This window comes from Lynx rufus, unplaced genomic scaffold (assembly GCF_022079265.1).
Source record: "Lynx rufus isolate CCGP_SWC_20201006 ecotype Redwood Valley unplaced genomic scaffold, mLynRuf1.p SCAF_37, whole genome shotgun sequence".
In the NCBI taxonomy this organism is placed as follows: Eukaryota; Metazoa; Chordata; class Mammalia; order Carnivora; family Felidae; genus Lynx; species Lynx rufus.
In genome coordinates, this window is record NW_025814853.1 from 2,907,728 (window position 1) to 2,923,131 (window position 15,404).

General features: G+C 56.6%; 1 protein-coding gene across 1 annotated transcript in view; it reads right to left on the reverse strand.

The window, feature by feature from the left end:
* Positions 1-15,404, reverse strand: part of CCDC57 (coiled-coil domain containing 57) — a 104,564-nt gene that overhangs the window by 84,656 nt on the left and 4,504 nt on the right. The window contains exons 2-4 of the mRNA XM_047093993.1: positions 9,253-9,478; positions 8,592-9,006; positions 5,662-5,770 (exon numbers count right to left, since the gene is read on the reverse strand). Coding sequence (XP_046949949.1) covers positions 5,662-5,770; positions 8,592-8,998 — 516 coding nt within the window. The 5' untranslated portion in view covers positions 8,999-9,006; positions 9,253-9,478. The remainder of the gene's footprint in view (positions 1-5,661; positions 5,771-8,591; positions 9,007-9,252; positions 9,479-15,404) is intronic.

Here is a 15,404-nt window from a genome sequence, read left to right on the forward strand (position 1 = left end):
CCCAGCGGAGCCCTCGAGGAAGCAGGAGGCTGCCAGCTCAGGGCCCCATCCTCCTGGAGGCCTTCTCCAGCTCCAATCTCTCGGTTCCCACCGTGCTGAACTTGGAAGGGAACGGAGGCGGCTGCAGGTGGAGCCCTCGGCCACAGGCCGGGCCCTCAAAGCTGCTCCCCGGAGACTCCCCGGAGCCTGGCATCTGCAGGAATCTCCCCGCCCCTGCGTGGGCAGACCCATCTGCCGTCCTCAGCCGCGGCTGGGAAGCGGGACAGGCTGTGCCCAGTGTCCCCTCTGTGGGTTTCCAGATGCCTCTGAAACACCTCCCACTTGCTCTTCGGGCCTCTGCAGGCCTTTTGTTCTCAAGTCCCTGTCCTGAGAAGCGACCGGGCCATCTCAATAGTCTCCCCTTCCTGTTTTCCACTGTATGTTTCTGGAATGTGACCACTGAATTGGACATCCTGATTTACCCTCCAGGTCTCTTAGATTTTCTCCCAGATTTTGTCTTTCTTGGTCTATATCCTGAGTTAATTTCTTTAAATATACTTTTAATTGTCAGAATTCTTTCCTGATCTGTGATTGGCCCTTCCTCCCAGCATCTTGTTCTTGGGTTCAGATGCAAAACACATCTCTGGTGGCACTAATCACGGGAAGCCCCCACAACGCACCCTGAGACCCTGAAAACTACGACACGTCAGGAGGAGTGGCTGACCCTGTCCTCACCCCACTCTGGACCGGCTGAAGGGCAGGGGGAGTCACAGAATCACTGGTTGGTCAATGGACATCGAGGCCGGCAAGGACAACCAGATGCCTGCGTGGGCACGTCCAGCCTGGGCCGGATGCCTCCTGCTGACCGCCCAGGAGCCTCACATCGGAAGTGGGCACACGGTGGCGGGCTACAGGACCAGTGACTGAGCAGTCATCTCTGTTCTATTCAGGGTCATTTTCCCTGTTATTCTCAGCTCCTTTTCCATGGGGCTGGCAATTCTCAAACGTCCCAGCTGTCAGCACAGAGCCCACTTCAGATCCTCTGTCCAACCCACCCCTGCCTCCCCTCTGCGCACGCTCTCTCGCTTTCAAAAAATAAATAAATATTAAAAAAAAAAAAGAAATATAAGCAGCTCACTGGAATGTCATCAAAATTATATCACCTGCTGTTCATAAGACACTGTTAAGGAAAGGAAAACACCAGGCCCAGAATGGGAGAAAATTGTAATATATGTACCTAAGAACTTGATTCCAGGATATATAAAGAACTCTAACAAATCAATTACATGATGGCAAATAATCCACCTTTTAAAAAGGGCAAAAAGGTGAACAGACACTTCACACACAAAAATATATTAACGGCCAACGAACACATGGAAAGATGCATAAACATCGACCGAGGACAAGAAAATGAAAACCACAGCAAGACACCACGACTCGCCCCTAAAATGGCTGAAATGGGAAAAGCTGAAAATACTCTGTGCCGACAAGGATGCAGAGCGGCTAAAATTCTAATCTGCTGGCGCTGGGAGGAACATAAAATGGTACAAACGTCTTGGAAAACAGGTCGGTGATTTCTCACAAAGTCAAATACTCCCCTAGCACACAAGCCAGAAACTCTACTCCCAAGTTATTTACCCAAATAAATGCAGGCCTGCCAAGAACGGCCACAGCAACTTTATTCTTAATGGCCTCAAACTGGAAATGACGCAAATGTCTGAAACGTCCACGCGCGGGTGAGGAGCCGGCCGGTACGGTCACTCGTCCCCGCAACGGCAGGAAGCAGACCCGCGCTCGCCGGGGCCAGAGTGGTGCTCACTGACCACAAGGGCGCCTGCTGGGACCGCAGGTGACGGGGGCTTCTGTCTCGGCCCTTCCACGGGTGCGTGTACCGTATGTAAATCGCTGAGCCGACTGGGGCACTGTCGCTGGATGGGGGTCCCACCTGTCAGCCCCACACCGCAGGCACCAGGGTCCACACCCGCGGCCTTCCTCCTCCCCGGATGGGCCGTTCCACGTTGTCGCGGAGAAGTGTGCCGAGCTCCTGCCTGCTGGCTGCTCCGTCTGCCCACGTGGGGGTGGCTGCCCGTACACAGACCCCCAGCTGACGCCAGGCCAGCCCCCACCACACGTGGGGCCTGAGCTCCCCGCACCACGTTCCCAACAGCCCCTCCCTGCGGGCTGCTGCTTCTCCAGCCGAGGCCCCTCCACTCCCTCCACTGCACGGCTCTCTCCGTGTTTAGTCTCTTACTGTCCGTTCCCAATGGTCTCAGGGGAAGAGACAGCCCCACAGGGTCCACCTGCCCGTGGACTAGAGGCGTGGACGTGCTCGGTCCTCAGGAGAACAGGGACGCAGAAGCCACACTGAGGAGACGCAGACTGGGCTGATGCAGAAAACCACAGTTCGTCTTGGTCTCTCCTGCCCTGAAATCTCACGGTGACCTGGCCCAGCCCTGTGGTCGGAGCAGAGGTGACGTCGGGCCCGTGAAGCCCATCCCCACGGAGAAGCACGCAGGCAACACAGCACAGCAAGCAGGACCCCAAGTGACCCTGCTCTTGAAGAGACCCGGACAGACTCGGCTACGCAAAGGAGGCTCTGGGAGGAGGCTGAAGCCGGCCTGACAGTGTGGCCACACCCGCCACCTCCCTGGTCCGCCGTCTCCCGGGGAGGCGGGCGGGGGCCACACACCTGCCCAGCGACGTGCCCACGCTGGATCCCTGGATCTCGGAAGGTCAGCGGGAGCCTCAGAGACACTCAGAGAAGTACAATGGAAAGCATACTTCACTCTTTTTATCCTTTGAAAAGCAAAACGACGTATGAGAAGTCACATGAGTAACACTCACTGGGACCAGAATACAAAAATCATTTGGGATTCTTTCCTCCTAACATATTACAAGACCACGAAGCATTTGGTCTCTGCTCAAAGTTCTGCGGGCTGTGGGGGGCTGGGTCACGCGGCAGAGCTCTGGCCCGGGTGACAAGGACCCTTCGCCCAGCCCCCAGAACAGTGCACACCTATTCTCACCCCTCCTCTTGCTCCAGAGCGCCCACTCTCCTGCTGGTTCCCTGACAGGCCCCTCACCTCCCATCCTCCCACTGAAGGCTCTGCCCAGGCTCCCTGGTCTACACCTGCCCTTTGGCAATGCCCCAGGCTCCCAGCTCGTACCTCGTGGCCTCCCCATGCTGACCTCCGGAGTGCAAAGTCCCCTCTTACCCAACACACTGGCCGGGACGTCCAGGAGCCACCTCCCACGCAGCCTGACATCATTGGCGTTCTACCCAGGGCTGCTGCCTGTGAGCCCTACACGGCCACCAGCACCTCAGCCCCCCTCGACCTTGAAGGCCTGCCCCAGGCCCCCCAGGTGCGCCCTCCACACACCTTGCCACTGGCAGACTTCTGCTAACAAGCCCTCTTCCTGACCGCCCTCCTTAAAAAGGCCAGCCCCACCAGCCTGCCTCACTGTGTCATGCAGGTGACACCCTTGGGACATTCCACGAGAGACTACACCCTTCAGGTGTCCATCTCGCCCCATGGAGGGCCAGCTCGCCCACACCCTAACTCTGGGCCTGGGAGGACGCCTAGCACACGGTTCGTGTTAAAAAAATATTTGTTGGGGCGCCTGGGTGGCTCAGTAGGTTAAGCATCTGACTTCGGCTCAGGTCATGATCTCACGGTTCATGGGTTCGAGCCTCACACCGGGCTCTGTGCTGACAGCTCAGAGCCTGGAGTCTACTTCAGATTCTGTTTTTCTCTCTCTCTCTCTCTCAAAAATAAAAAACATTTAAAAAATAAAAAAAAAAATTTTTTTTTGCTAAATGAACGAATAAATCAATCATTCCATTTTTACTCCAGTGGCTTCTAATCCTGTGATGCTAACCAACACAGGGGGAAAAAAGAAAAAAAGCTTCCCTTCAGCCCACTGCCTACAACTCGCGGGTACGGTAAGAGTCAAACAGACCAACTCAGTTCCCTTTATCTTGTATTTCATTTTTCAGGAGAAAAACCATTATCACCGTTGAGTCAATTCTACCTTCTGACAAGTCAGTAATGGACACAGATCCTTAGAAACAAGAAACAGGAAACCCTGAAGCCAATGAGCACGTAAGAGCCTGGGTCAACCAGAGTTGGGGTCAAGCAAAGGCATCCTGCGCCCCCTGAACCCGCATGGGCTCAGACTGTTCCAGAACCACGTTAGACAAATGCTACCACATTCCCAGCGGCCACCTTGGGTGCAACACCAGAGCTGGGGAGTTTAAACATCGTTTCCTTCCTTCCAGAAGTAGGGCCGGTAGGAAAACCAGCGTTCCCCATGGCTGTGAGGGGCCCTCCTGACTGGCGGGGGAGCTGGAGCCAGAGCCTGCCGAGGTCACAGCAGAGGCCCGGCCCAGCCGACCACCATTCCTCAGGGTCATCGCTGCCTCCAGGGGCCGCTGAGTGCCTGCCTGCTAACTGGGACGGCCCACCACTGCCCAGGGCCCTTTGGAAATTCCTCTGGACGTGACCCTGGTGCTGACTCAGGACACCTCCTCACCTCCCGGTGAAGTCACAACTGCTCTTTCCTTCATCCCGCTGCTCGGGCCCCAGTTTCGTGCCCTAGCAACTTGAGCCGTTTCCGAAATCAAATCCATCCATAATGGACAAAGTTCTTTAGTTCCAGAAAACTCTAAAAGAAATCCTCTGCAGGAGATTTCAAAAGCTCTTTCTCCTTAGTTCAGAATGACATATATATCTCATTTTGGTGGGTCTCTGGAATTTCCCTGTCCGTGTGGATTCCCCGTACGCACGCCTGTTACACTTGGTTTTCTCCTCTTAACCCGTCTCATGTCAATCTGACTCTTATTTTAAGTAGAGGACCCTTGAGGGGACAGGAGTTCTGGCTCCCCGACAAGAGCAATCCCAGGGCAGGAGAACAGTGGTAAGAGCTCACACCCCGGAGACATCCTGGACTCATGTGACACCTGTGCCGTGTATGAAGAGGATCCCGGGCAGGTTGGTCACGGATTCTGGGCTCAGTCCCCCACCTGTAAAATTCTGGTCAAAACCGTGTCCCTGCTGTGAGGAGCACAAGGTCCTTCGTGGATGCAGTTTCCATGAACGCTGCTGTTGCTCTCAGGACAGCAGCTCAGCACGTGCTCCGTGGAGACCAGGGGGCCTGTCACCCCAGCACCTGCACCCATGCGGCTCCACAAGTGAGAACGGACCCCTTCGGCCAAACCCCAACGCAGCTGAGTCGGTCAGACGTGCAGGCTGGGTTTCAGTGTCACGGAGGGGAAACCGTGGTGACAGGCTTAAGCATCACCCGCCAGCCGGCACAACTCTGTCGAAACTTAGGATTGGCCACCTATGGTTTTCCCCAAAAGAAATACAGTGACCACGCTGCGAGTCCCCAGCTCTTTTCTACAGTAAGTAACTCAAATTTTAACTTTTCAATACTTTTTTCTAAAATAAATAAGGGAGACAACGTGTATCCTTTTGTGAGGAAAGAGACACCCAGGGAGTTACTACAGACGAAGGTTCGGACGCCCACCACATCCCCCAGCCCACCCCAGAATGGAAATCTGCCCCGGTAATTCAACGCGGACCCCATGGATACCACACAGTTAACAAAAAGGCCGACTTTCCCTCAACAACTCGGTTTCCAGCCGGCAGCTGAGACGGGGCCGCGGTCGGAACGTCCTACCTGCCTCTGCAGAGCAAGTTCACCATCCAGCTCCTCGAGCTTCCTCTCCAGCCTCCATTTCAGGTTTTCATACTGCTCCCGCTGCTGGTCGATCTCACCGTTCTTCTCACTATGCAAACATTGCAGCGTTAACAAAAGTCCTGCTGAAGAGTCCACGGGACCCGCGTGCGACACACCGCACGGGCCACTGTCTGCACAGAGAGCCTGGAATGGAGTCCAGAGTCGCACAGCACAATTCCCAAAGTGTCCAGTCACAAGCAAAAGGCACCAAGAACCAGGAAGAGAAAAGGCAGTCACAGGTGCTAACACCAAGATGACACAGATGTTCAAATTCTCTAATAAGGACTTTAGAGCAGCCGCTAATTATTTAAGGCGCTCCAACAAGCAGTTTAGTGCAGCCTTAGAAAAACTCACAAAGAATCAAACAGAAATTGAGAACGAAGAGGTACCGTAACCGAACAGAAGGTTCGCCGGGCGGCTTAACGGCCGAGTGAATGTGACAACATGACAGAGAAAAGAATCCATGAACTTGAAACCAGAACAACAGAAATCACCCCATCAAATAACACAGAGAAACAGACTGGAAAAAATGAGCAGAGCCCAGGGAGCTGAGGGACAGCCACAAAAGCTGAGTGTTGGTGCCACTGAGTCCCAGAATGGAGGAAAAAGAGGAGAGCTGAAATGTACTGGAAGAAGTCATGGATGAAAATGTCTCAAATTTGTCCAAAAAAAAAAAAAAAAGAGAGACAGAGAAAAGAAAGACAGAAAGAAAAAAAAGCATGGGCAAATAAATGACCCGAGGAGACACTTTAAAATGTAGAGCACTTGGGGCGCCTGGGTGGCTCAGTCGGTTAAGCGGCCGACCTCGGCTCAGGTCATGATCTCGCGTTCCGTGAGTTCGAGCCCCGCGTCGGGCTCTGTGCTGACCGCTCAGAGCCTGGAGCCTGCTTCAGATTCTGTGTCTCCCTCTCTCTCTGACCCTCCCCTGTTCATGCTCTGTCTCTCCCTGTCCCAAAAATAAATAAAACATTAAAAAAAAAAAAAAGATTAAAAATAAATAAATAAAATGGACCTCTCTTAAAAATAAATAAAAAATAAATAAATAAATAAAATGTAGAGCACTTGGGGCACCTGGGTGGTATGCAGTCAGTTAAGTGACCGACTCCTGATTTTGGACCAGGTCATGATCTCACGTTTCTTGGGACCGAGCCCCACACTGGGCTCTGCGCTGACAGCGGGGAGCCTGCTTGGGATTCTCTGTCTCTCCCTCTTTCTCTGCCCCTCCCATGTGTCTCTCTCACAAAATAAATAAATAAACATTAAAAAAAAAATAAAATGTACAGCACTCCAAGAAGGATGCTGGAAAATCAGCGTGTCCACGGAGGGCAAGCTGGCCCACATGTCACAACGTTAAAAGCACCTGCCACTCATGCTACGGGTACATCACGGTGTAATTCTTAACGATGAAGTTGGAGAACAGGCAGAATGCCAACATCCATCCTGCAGGTGCAGGTTACGGGGCCCCTCCCCGGCTCTGGGGGACGCTGACCTTGGCCGAACTCTGCATCTCTGTTCCCTGGCCCCCCAGTGAGGTGGCGTGGGGTGCGAACATCACGCACCACGCCGCCTGAACAAATGGCGGGCTTCCTCACACGCTGCATCGGAGCTGGGAGAATCAGCAGAGGGCCACGAACACCTCGGGCTTCCGGGCTTCCAGGCTTCCCTCTCGGGACCCTGGAAACTGTGCCTGTGTGTTGTTACAGGAGGCTGTTGTTACAGAGCCTGCGGGCCAGAGGCTTGTGAGCCGACGTGGGCCCGCACCCAACTGAGGGAGGTCTCCTCCCCTCACGCCCAACCTGCCACGGAGCCCGGAAGGAACAGGCCCAGAATCCACTAAGAGGGCCAGGGAGCCATCTGAAAAGATGTGGCAGAGCTCAGCGCATGACACGAAGAATAGCTTCCCGGATGGACGGGAAACCGCCACGGGCAGGTTGTGGGCAGCGTGTGCGGGACACGACTTCGTGGGCGTAAAAGTGAGCTCTCCTGGAGGGAACACAACGGACACCTCTGGCAGCTTTTCCTTTTCACCGGACCATCTTCACCTCACGGTACAAGTCATGGTCATGACAAGAATATCCTTACTGTTGCGATTTTTTAAACAAGTGCTTTAAGCACGTACGTAACAACATGAGAAACTATTCAGGGGCCGCCTGGGGGGCTCAGTGGGTTAAGTTCCGACTTTGGCTCAGGTCACGATCTCGCGGTTCGTGAGTGCCAGCCCCACGTTGGGCTTTGTGCTGACAGCCCAGAGCCTGGAGCCTGCTTCGGATTCTTCGGATTCTGTCTCCCTCTCTCCTTCTGCCCCTCCCCTACTCGCACACTCGTGTGTATTCTCTCTCTCAAGATAAATAAACCTGAAAAAACAAATCGCTACTTAGGACCCCATTCAGTGACAAGAGAACCTGCAGGATGTGGCCCACTGCTCTGTGCACACACAACACACTCTCGCGTGTACACACACACGTGCACGCACACGCGCACACCAGGGAGGTGGACCCCAAGTGTTAACATGACATCACGAACGTACACGCTGAAATCGGGGGAAGGACACCAGATTTTTAAATGAAGCCGGTCGTATCTGTCTTCCCGCTGGGGAGCCGGGGAGCAGCCGTGACAAGCGTGTGACAGTGAGCGGCCTCCCGGGGGGCCCAGCCAACGGGACCCTCTGACCCGAGCTGGGCTCCTGGTCAGCCTGTCTCAAGTGAGCTCACGGAGTTTGGGGACTGAAACATATTTTGCATCATTAACAGTCACGAACTCGAACAGCTTTTATTGAAATGATACAGATTTGTCATCCGTGGAGAAAACGGCCAGCGTTTCAAGCAGTGTCCCGTTCGCCCCCCCCGCGCCGCGGGGAGGGGCCGCCTCACCTGTGCGCGCGCTCCAGCTCCAGCCGGTGCTCCTCCAAGTTCAGCTGGTGCCGCCGCTGCAGGTCGTCCAGCCGCCGGGCCTCGCTGGCCAGCGCCCGCCTCAGCCGGGCCGCCTCCACCCTCAGCTCGCTCACCTCTGCCTGCCGCGCCTCCTCCCGGGCCCGGGCCTGGGCGAAGGCCGTGTCGTAGCGCTCCAGCTCGCGGTCCCGCTCGTCCAGCACCTGCAGGTTGTAGACGAAGTCCTCCCGCAGGCGCCGCAGCGCCCCCTGCGCCTCGTGCAGCTGGCTGTGCGCGTCCTGCAGCGCGGCCTCCTGCAGCTGGCAGCGGTGGGCCCGCAGCGCCCTCCACTCCTCCTCCTTGCGAGCCAGCAGCTGGCCCAGGGCCTGCTCCGAGGGCGGCGGCAGCATCGGGGCGGCTGCGGCGGGGGAGAGGGGCGCAGAGTCAGGGGCTCTGGCCGTCCTTCCGCCGCGCCCCCCCCTCAGATCCCCATCTGTGGCATCGCTGTCGCCAAGCGGGAGGACGCTCGGGGCCAGTGAGCAGCTGTGTGGTCACACGCACCTTCCGAAGGGCCCCTTCTACCCTATCCTCACCCTGCAGCAGAGGGAGCGGGGCAGGATGTCTAGGACCACCGAGGAAGGGAAGACGGGGACCGGCCGCTCACCGACGAGAGCCAGGTCCTTTGAACAGGCTCGCGAAGCGCTCTCCCACTTTGCAGATGAGAAAACGAGGCAGCGAAGGAGCTGAGCGAGGACTGGAGCCCAGAAGCTTCCGAGAGCCGGCGGCCCGCCCGTCGCGCACACGGCTCCGCTCGGGGGGCGCTCCCCCCGCTGCACTCGAGCAGCTTCCTCTGCTCTCTTATCTCCAATCCGTCACGGAGTGGCGCTTCTCTGAAACACAATAAAAATAAAGCGCCGGAGGAAAATAAGATGAAAAAACAAAGGTATATAACACACAAGTCCGAGTCTTTAACATTCAGAGTCCACAGCATAAAGCTCCTTCGTCAACCTGCTCTAGGTGTCTAAGACCTCTCGCTCCTCCGTCTCTGCCAAGGACGGGCCGCGGGGCTGCGTGGGAGGTGTGGGCAAGGGCTGCCCCTCACCAGGTGAGCCCGAGGCCACACAGACCGCTGAGGGCGCATCACCTGGCACAGAAGGGGTGGATCCCCACGTGTAAAACCACGTGGTGCTCCGGGCCTTGACCTACAGGAACAGGCCGGAGGCCTCACAGCGAGCCCACAGGGTAGGCAGGCTGGGCCCAAGGGCCACTGTCACCCTGGGGACAGACAGCAGCCCTTCTCTGACAACACCTTTCCAGAAGGGCCGGGAGCATTCCAGGCAGGCATCCAGAAGTGACATTTGAGTACCACTGTCATCCCAAAGAATCTAAAATGGGGGTGCCTGGGTGGCTCAGTCGGACTGGGGGAGAGGGACAGTGGGCGGGACTTCAGAGGCCTGAGGTGACACTCGGAAAGGGGGTCACAGAGGTTACAGTGCAGCCACGCCTGAAGTGGTCCCCACAGCATCAACACCGGTCGACCCTGCTCAGCATATAGGAAACACCGACAAACTCAGAAACAGGAGAACTGAAGGGGCTACTTACTGCTTTTTGTTTTCTTTACGGTAACTCTAGAATTCTTTTTAAAAAAAATTTTTTTTTCAACGTTTATTTATTTTTGGGACAGAGAGAGACAGAGCATGAACGGGGGAGGGGCAGAGAGAGAGGGAGACACAGAATCGAAAGCAGGCTCCAGGCTCCGAGCCATCAGCCAGAGCCCAGAGACGCGGGGCTCGAACTCACGGACCGCGAGATCGTGACCTGGCTGAAGTCGGACGCTTAACCGACTGTGCCACCCAGGCGCCCCTAGAATTCTTAAGCAATCTACCGCTCTCTGGTCAGCAACACTAAATCAGCAATACTACTTTTGGGGGCATGAAGTTCACTTCACTCCTGAAGTTACTAGAACAAAAACCACCAACAAAAAATTATCCATATAACCCAATCTGTTACTATAACATTTTGGTAAAAATGAAAAAAAACCCCAATAAATTCACAAGCATTGGTAGCACGCTGTCTGAGGGGCACGTCTTCTGCTATCACCACACGGGTCTCTGGCCCAATGAGTGGAGTTTGACAGTAATTCTGGCTACAAGTGGGAAGAAGGAAGGAAGGAAGGAAGGGAGGGAGGGAGGGAGGGAGGGAGGGAGGGAGGGAGGAAGGAAGGAAGGAAGGAAGGAAGGAAGGAAGGAAGGAAGGAAAAGGTAAAAGAGAAACTGTCAAGATGGTCCTGGCCGGTATTGAAAAATCCCCAGATACTGTCAGGACCCCAGAAATAACGTGCCTTTCACAGGAAATGGGTGCCATGTGCTCAGCCACCCCAGCCAACAGTAGAGACACTCGACCAGGTTTTGAGCACAGGTCAGCTGAGCTCACAGAACAGTGCTTAGGACACAGAAAGGGAGAGGGGAAAACAACGTGATAACCATCAAAATCGGGCAACAGAGGCCACGCAACCAGCGCGTCTCAGACGACGGAGGACAAAGTACCAAGAACAGGCTCGAGCACGGGGCCCACGAGTCTGGTAAGGAAAAAGCAAGGTGATTTCCCAGGCGAAGCCAGTATCTTCTCGGCACCGACACCAGACCTGAATGACTCCCTTACGAAGGTCCTCCTACAAGAGCAGTGAGACGTGCAGGACGGCGCTGGCCAGCCCCTCCCACAGAGGGCAGCGGGTGTCGAGGGCTCCGTGAGACAGGCTCTGCGCCAACCCCTCAGCTCAGACACGGACGGCGCAGGCTGGGTCTGGCCCGCAGGCCTGCTCTGTGGAGGGGACACTGTTCTCAGCATCGTGTGACAGGCCCTCATAGCCCCTAACCCTCAGGGCCCAGTCCCAGCCCAGCCAGTCTTGGGGCGACTCTGCAAGAGAGAGGAGCAGCTGAGTCCGGAGGGCCCGCGCAGGGCCGTGGAGACAGCGGGGCCCAGCGATACGCCACGTAGTAAGGAATACGTGTTGGCTTCATTCGCGGTTCCTGGCACACTCCTCTGAAGACCCTCACCACGCCGAGCGACGGGAGCTACGGGGGCAGCTGCTGTTAGCTTAGTTTTTGTGCCCAGGTCCTGAAACGATCCCAGGTGAAAGGGGATCTTCTGTTTCTCCGCCCCTGGGCTTATGAGGGGACTCTGGAGCCGGCTGCCGGGGGAGCCAACCTGGGGGCTGCGGGGCTGGGACTTTCCATCCCACCCCCCAACTTCCCTTCCAGCGGGAGGACAGGGGCTGGAGGCCGACCCATCACCCATGGCCCACGGCTCAATCAGTCATGCCTGTGTGACGACCTCCACAGAAACCCTCGGCGAAGGGGTCGGGGAGCACACAGAGGTGCCCTGAGACGGCACGGAAGGTCTGCCTCCCGGACACTTCACCCGTTGCACCCGTTCCATCTGGCTGTCCCTGAGTCATACCCTTTAGAATATGCTGGGGAGCTACAAAGAACGTTCCTGAGCTCTGTGAGCTGCTCTAGCAAGCTGAACCCGAAGAGGGGTCGTCGAGGGGTCTTCTGATGTAGAGGCGTCCGGGCGGGGTCGGTCTTGCGGGACGGAGCCCTGAACCTAACCTGTGGGGTCCGTGCTAACCCCAGGCAGTCACTCGGAACCCAGTTCAACCGCAGAGGATGCTTGGTGGAGGAAAAGGCCCCGCACGCACGCAGGCCGAGCTCCCGGAGCGGAAGGGAGGCCTGAGAGGCAGGGGCATGATCGCCGGGGGCAGCCGAGGTCTCCGCCCTGCAGGGTCTGGAGCAGGGCAGCGCCCCTCCGCAGCCCCATTCCTGCTAGCCTCCGGGCCTCGCCCAGTAAGCCGGCTTCAACCTGCCCTCGGCTGCGACACACCCATCCAGCACCTGCCTGCCACCCGAGCGCCACCCCAGGCTCCTGCCCCCCAGTTTCCTTGGCTCCTTCCAAGGCACCCCTCTATCCAGCTGCCCAAGCTAAACACGTGGGATTAGCCTTGACTTCCCGCTTCCTCTCCTCCCCACGCACCTTGGCCACCATCCAGGGCTCTCGCTGCAAGACCCCTGGACTGGCCCCTCTGCTCCACTCGCTCAGGGGTGCCAAAGGGATCCTGTAAGTGGAAGGAAAAAGGCTAACTGCCCAGGGCTTCCCGTTGCACACAGTCCTGTTCTCTCAGGGCTGGGACACGTCAGGCCCGGGAGCCCAGCACCTGCTGCCATGTGCCAGGTGGGGTCAGACCCCCAGGTGGCTCCACCACAGGGAACGGCCCCCTGTCTGCTGAAGCACCTGGCCTGCCCTGGCCTCCCTGGTCATGGTTTCTCTCAATCCCAAACACCCAAGCACCCCACGCTCCGATCACCAGCCCTCACCCTTCAGATGTGTTAATGGATGTATAAATGAATCACAGAAAAACTATAGACTCACTTTTAAGAGTGTTTCATTCAGTAATAAAGGAAGCTACTGGCTTCAAGTTCAGTCAGTGGCCAAGCACCTTCCCCAAGCAGACAGCTAGGATGCGCAGAGGGCACCTCGGACTGGGTTCTGAGCCCCAAGCCCCAGCACACAGAAGGTGATGACAACAGTTCATTTCTTTCAGGAGCAAACCCCTCCGATTATATTTCAGGTGCTACAACTGTGTAACCAGAAAAACTGAGGCTGGTAATATAAAATTCCGCCAGACACAGTTCCCTTTCTGAAATTCATCCATTTACTCATTTAAAAAGTATCTGTTTAGCACTCAGTAGGTGCCAGGGACTGTTTTACCTACTGGAGACAGACAGTAAGGTCACTGCACCGATGGTCTGTCTGTCAGCCTGGGGCAAGATGAGAGCGGCTGAGGACACGGGGCGACTCTGCACAGAAGCCAGGGAAGCCCACGAGGGAAGAGCAGGAAGGGGTTCTGCATGGCCTCTATGAGGCTTGCACGTCCCGGCCAGGTCACGGTCCCTGTGCTGGCTAGAGGGCTCCCAGGACCACGGGGAAACCGGGGTTACGGCAGGCCAGCCACAAAGCCCAGGGAGAGCCCTGGTGTGGAACTGGCGACCTCCACGGTTAGGGATTCGTCCACGCTGTCTATCTGCTGGCTGCCCAAAACACCCAACACCCAACACACACACACACACACACACACACACACACACACACACACACACACCCCAACTAGCAGGGGAGCTGTATGAGCGAGGGGCCAGTGTGGGGCCCAGGAGCTCTGGAGTCCGGCAGTCTTGTCAACAAAAACCGACACAGAGGCCGCCCACATGACTGCGCCCACTCACAGGGACAGGATCAGGACTCAAGCAAACACACACCAGTAAACAACGCCCCTGCTACCGTGATGACTCAGACTGTCTCCCCAAGTGCCCATGAGTCACCACTATGGTCCTTCACAGATAACACACCACGGTCTGCGAGGTCAACGGGCCTCCCTGCTTCTGGAGACTGCTCCTCAGCGCCCTGTCCTGTGTCACGGGCCCCGCCACCAGGTCTGCCTCTTAAATGCACTGGTTGCACAGCCACCCACAGGAGTTACTCTTGTAATACAGACAGCTGACCACATGATACCACGCCCGTGGCTCTGGCCACCTGCAAGGTAAAGTTCAACCTGTTCGGCATAGTAAACGAAGAATGAGGGGACAGGGCCTGGCCCTTGCTGCCCACCGCGGCTCCCTCCCTAGAGAGACCAGCTTCTACCGTGCAGGCCAGATTCTATGGCACTCAGGACCCACAAGCAACCTGACACCAGTGCCGGGTGCCCCTTTCCTCCTTACCCCATCACAGGACAGCCTGCGCCCTGCCGCCCTGTAAATCTCACCACAGGATAACCCTAAAAGCCCCGAGGCTGACATTAATGGGCTTTAAACATCACAGCTTCAGAGTCTGGACGCAATCTGCCTGTCAGCCAGCAGATGTCCCCGACAAGCACCCAGTTTTCAGGGGGAACCAGTGAAACTTCTGGGGAAACGGCAGAAAGAAATCTCCACAGAAGGGAGAGACCCACAGTTAAGGTGGCTTTGCTTGCGGCATCCACGGTGTTCTAGGAGGGCCTGTGGGGTCAGCCGGGGGTGGAGCAGGGACGCACCAGGTCACGTCATCGCTTCGATCTTCTCATTTGTAAGACTCGGAGCTTTCTAACCCGTTTATCTCAGGCAGACGTCGTACAAAAGCACCTGCAGACCCCCGGGTGTTAGGAAGATGGAAACAACCCCTCGCGAAAGCCCTCGTTTCCCACCCACAGAAAACCTGTTGGTCCCACACAGACGCAAGCCCCATCTGGAAGTCGACCTCAGTCATCAGTTCCTCTGAATGTGCCCCAGTGTTAAGACAGGGCTGCGAGGAGCGTGGAGCAGTTTGGGACTCACTTGCCGGAGCCCCACCAGTGCTCTGCCGCGGGCGACCCTGACCACACGGGCCAGCCGGGTCGGAGGCCGGGGGGCAACACCTGGGGCTTGGCCTTCCACACTCAGCACAGGGAGGGAGAGGCTTCCAGTGAGATCCTCAGCTCCTCACAAACTAGGACAGAGCCAAAGACCGCCCGAGCTGCAGGTGGGGTCCGTGCCAAGTCTGCTTGACAGCCGGCTCCCCGGTTAAGAGGAAGGAGTTCAAGACAGAGGGTGAGTCCCGATGAACCACAAAGAGGCAGCAGGCAGATAAAGAGCTTTCCAAGCGCAGTGGGCTCTGCAGGGGGCTCCCCTTGCCCTGGGGGTGTCCCCACCTCCCCCACAGTGACTAGATGCGGGATGAACAGGGAAGGAGTGTGACAAGATGCTCCTGATCCACAAAGACCCTCCCCCTCGCCTAGACCGCCTAGACCGC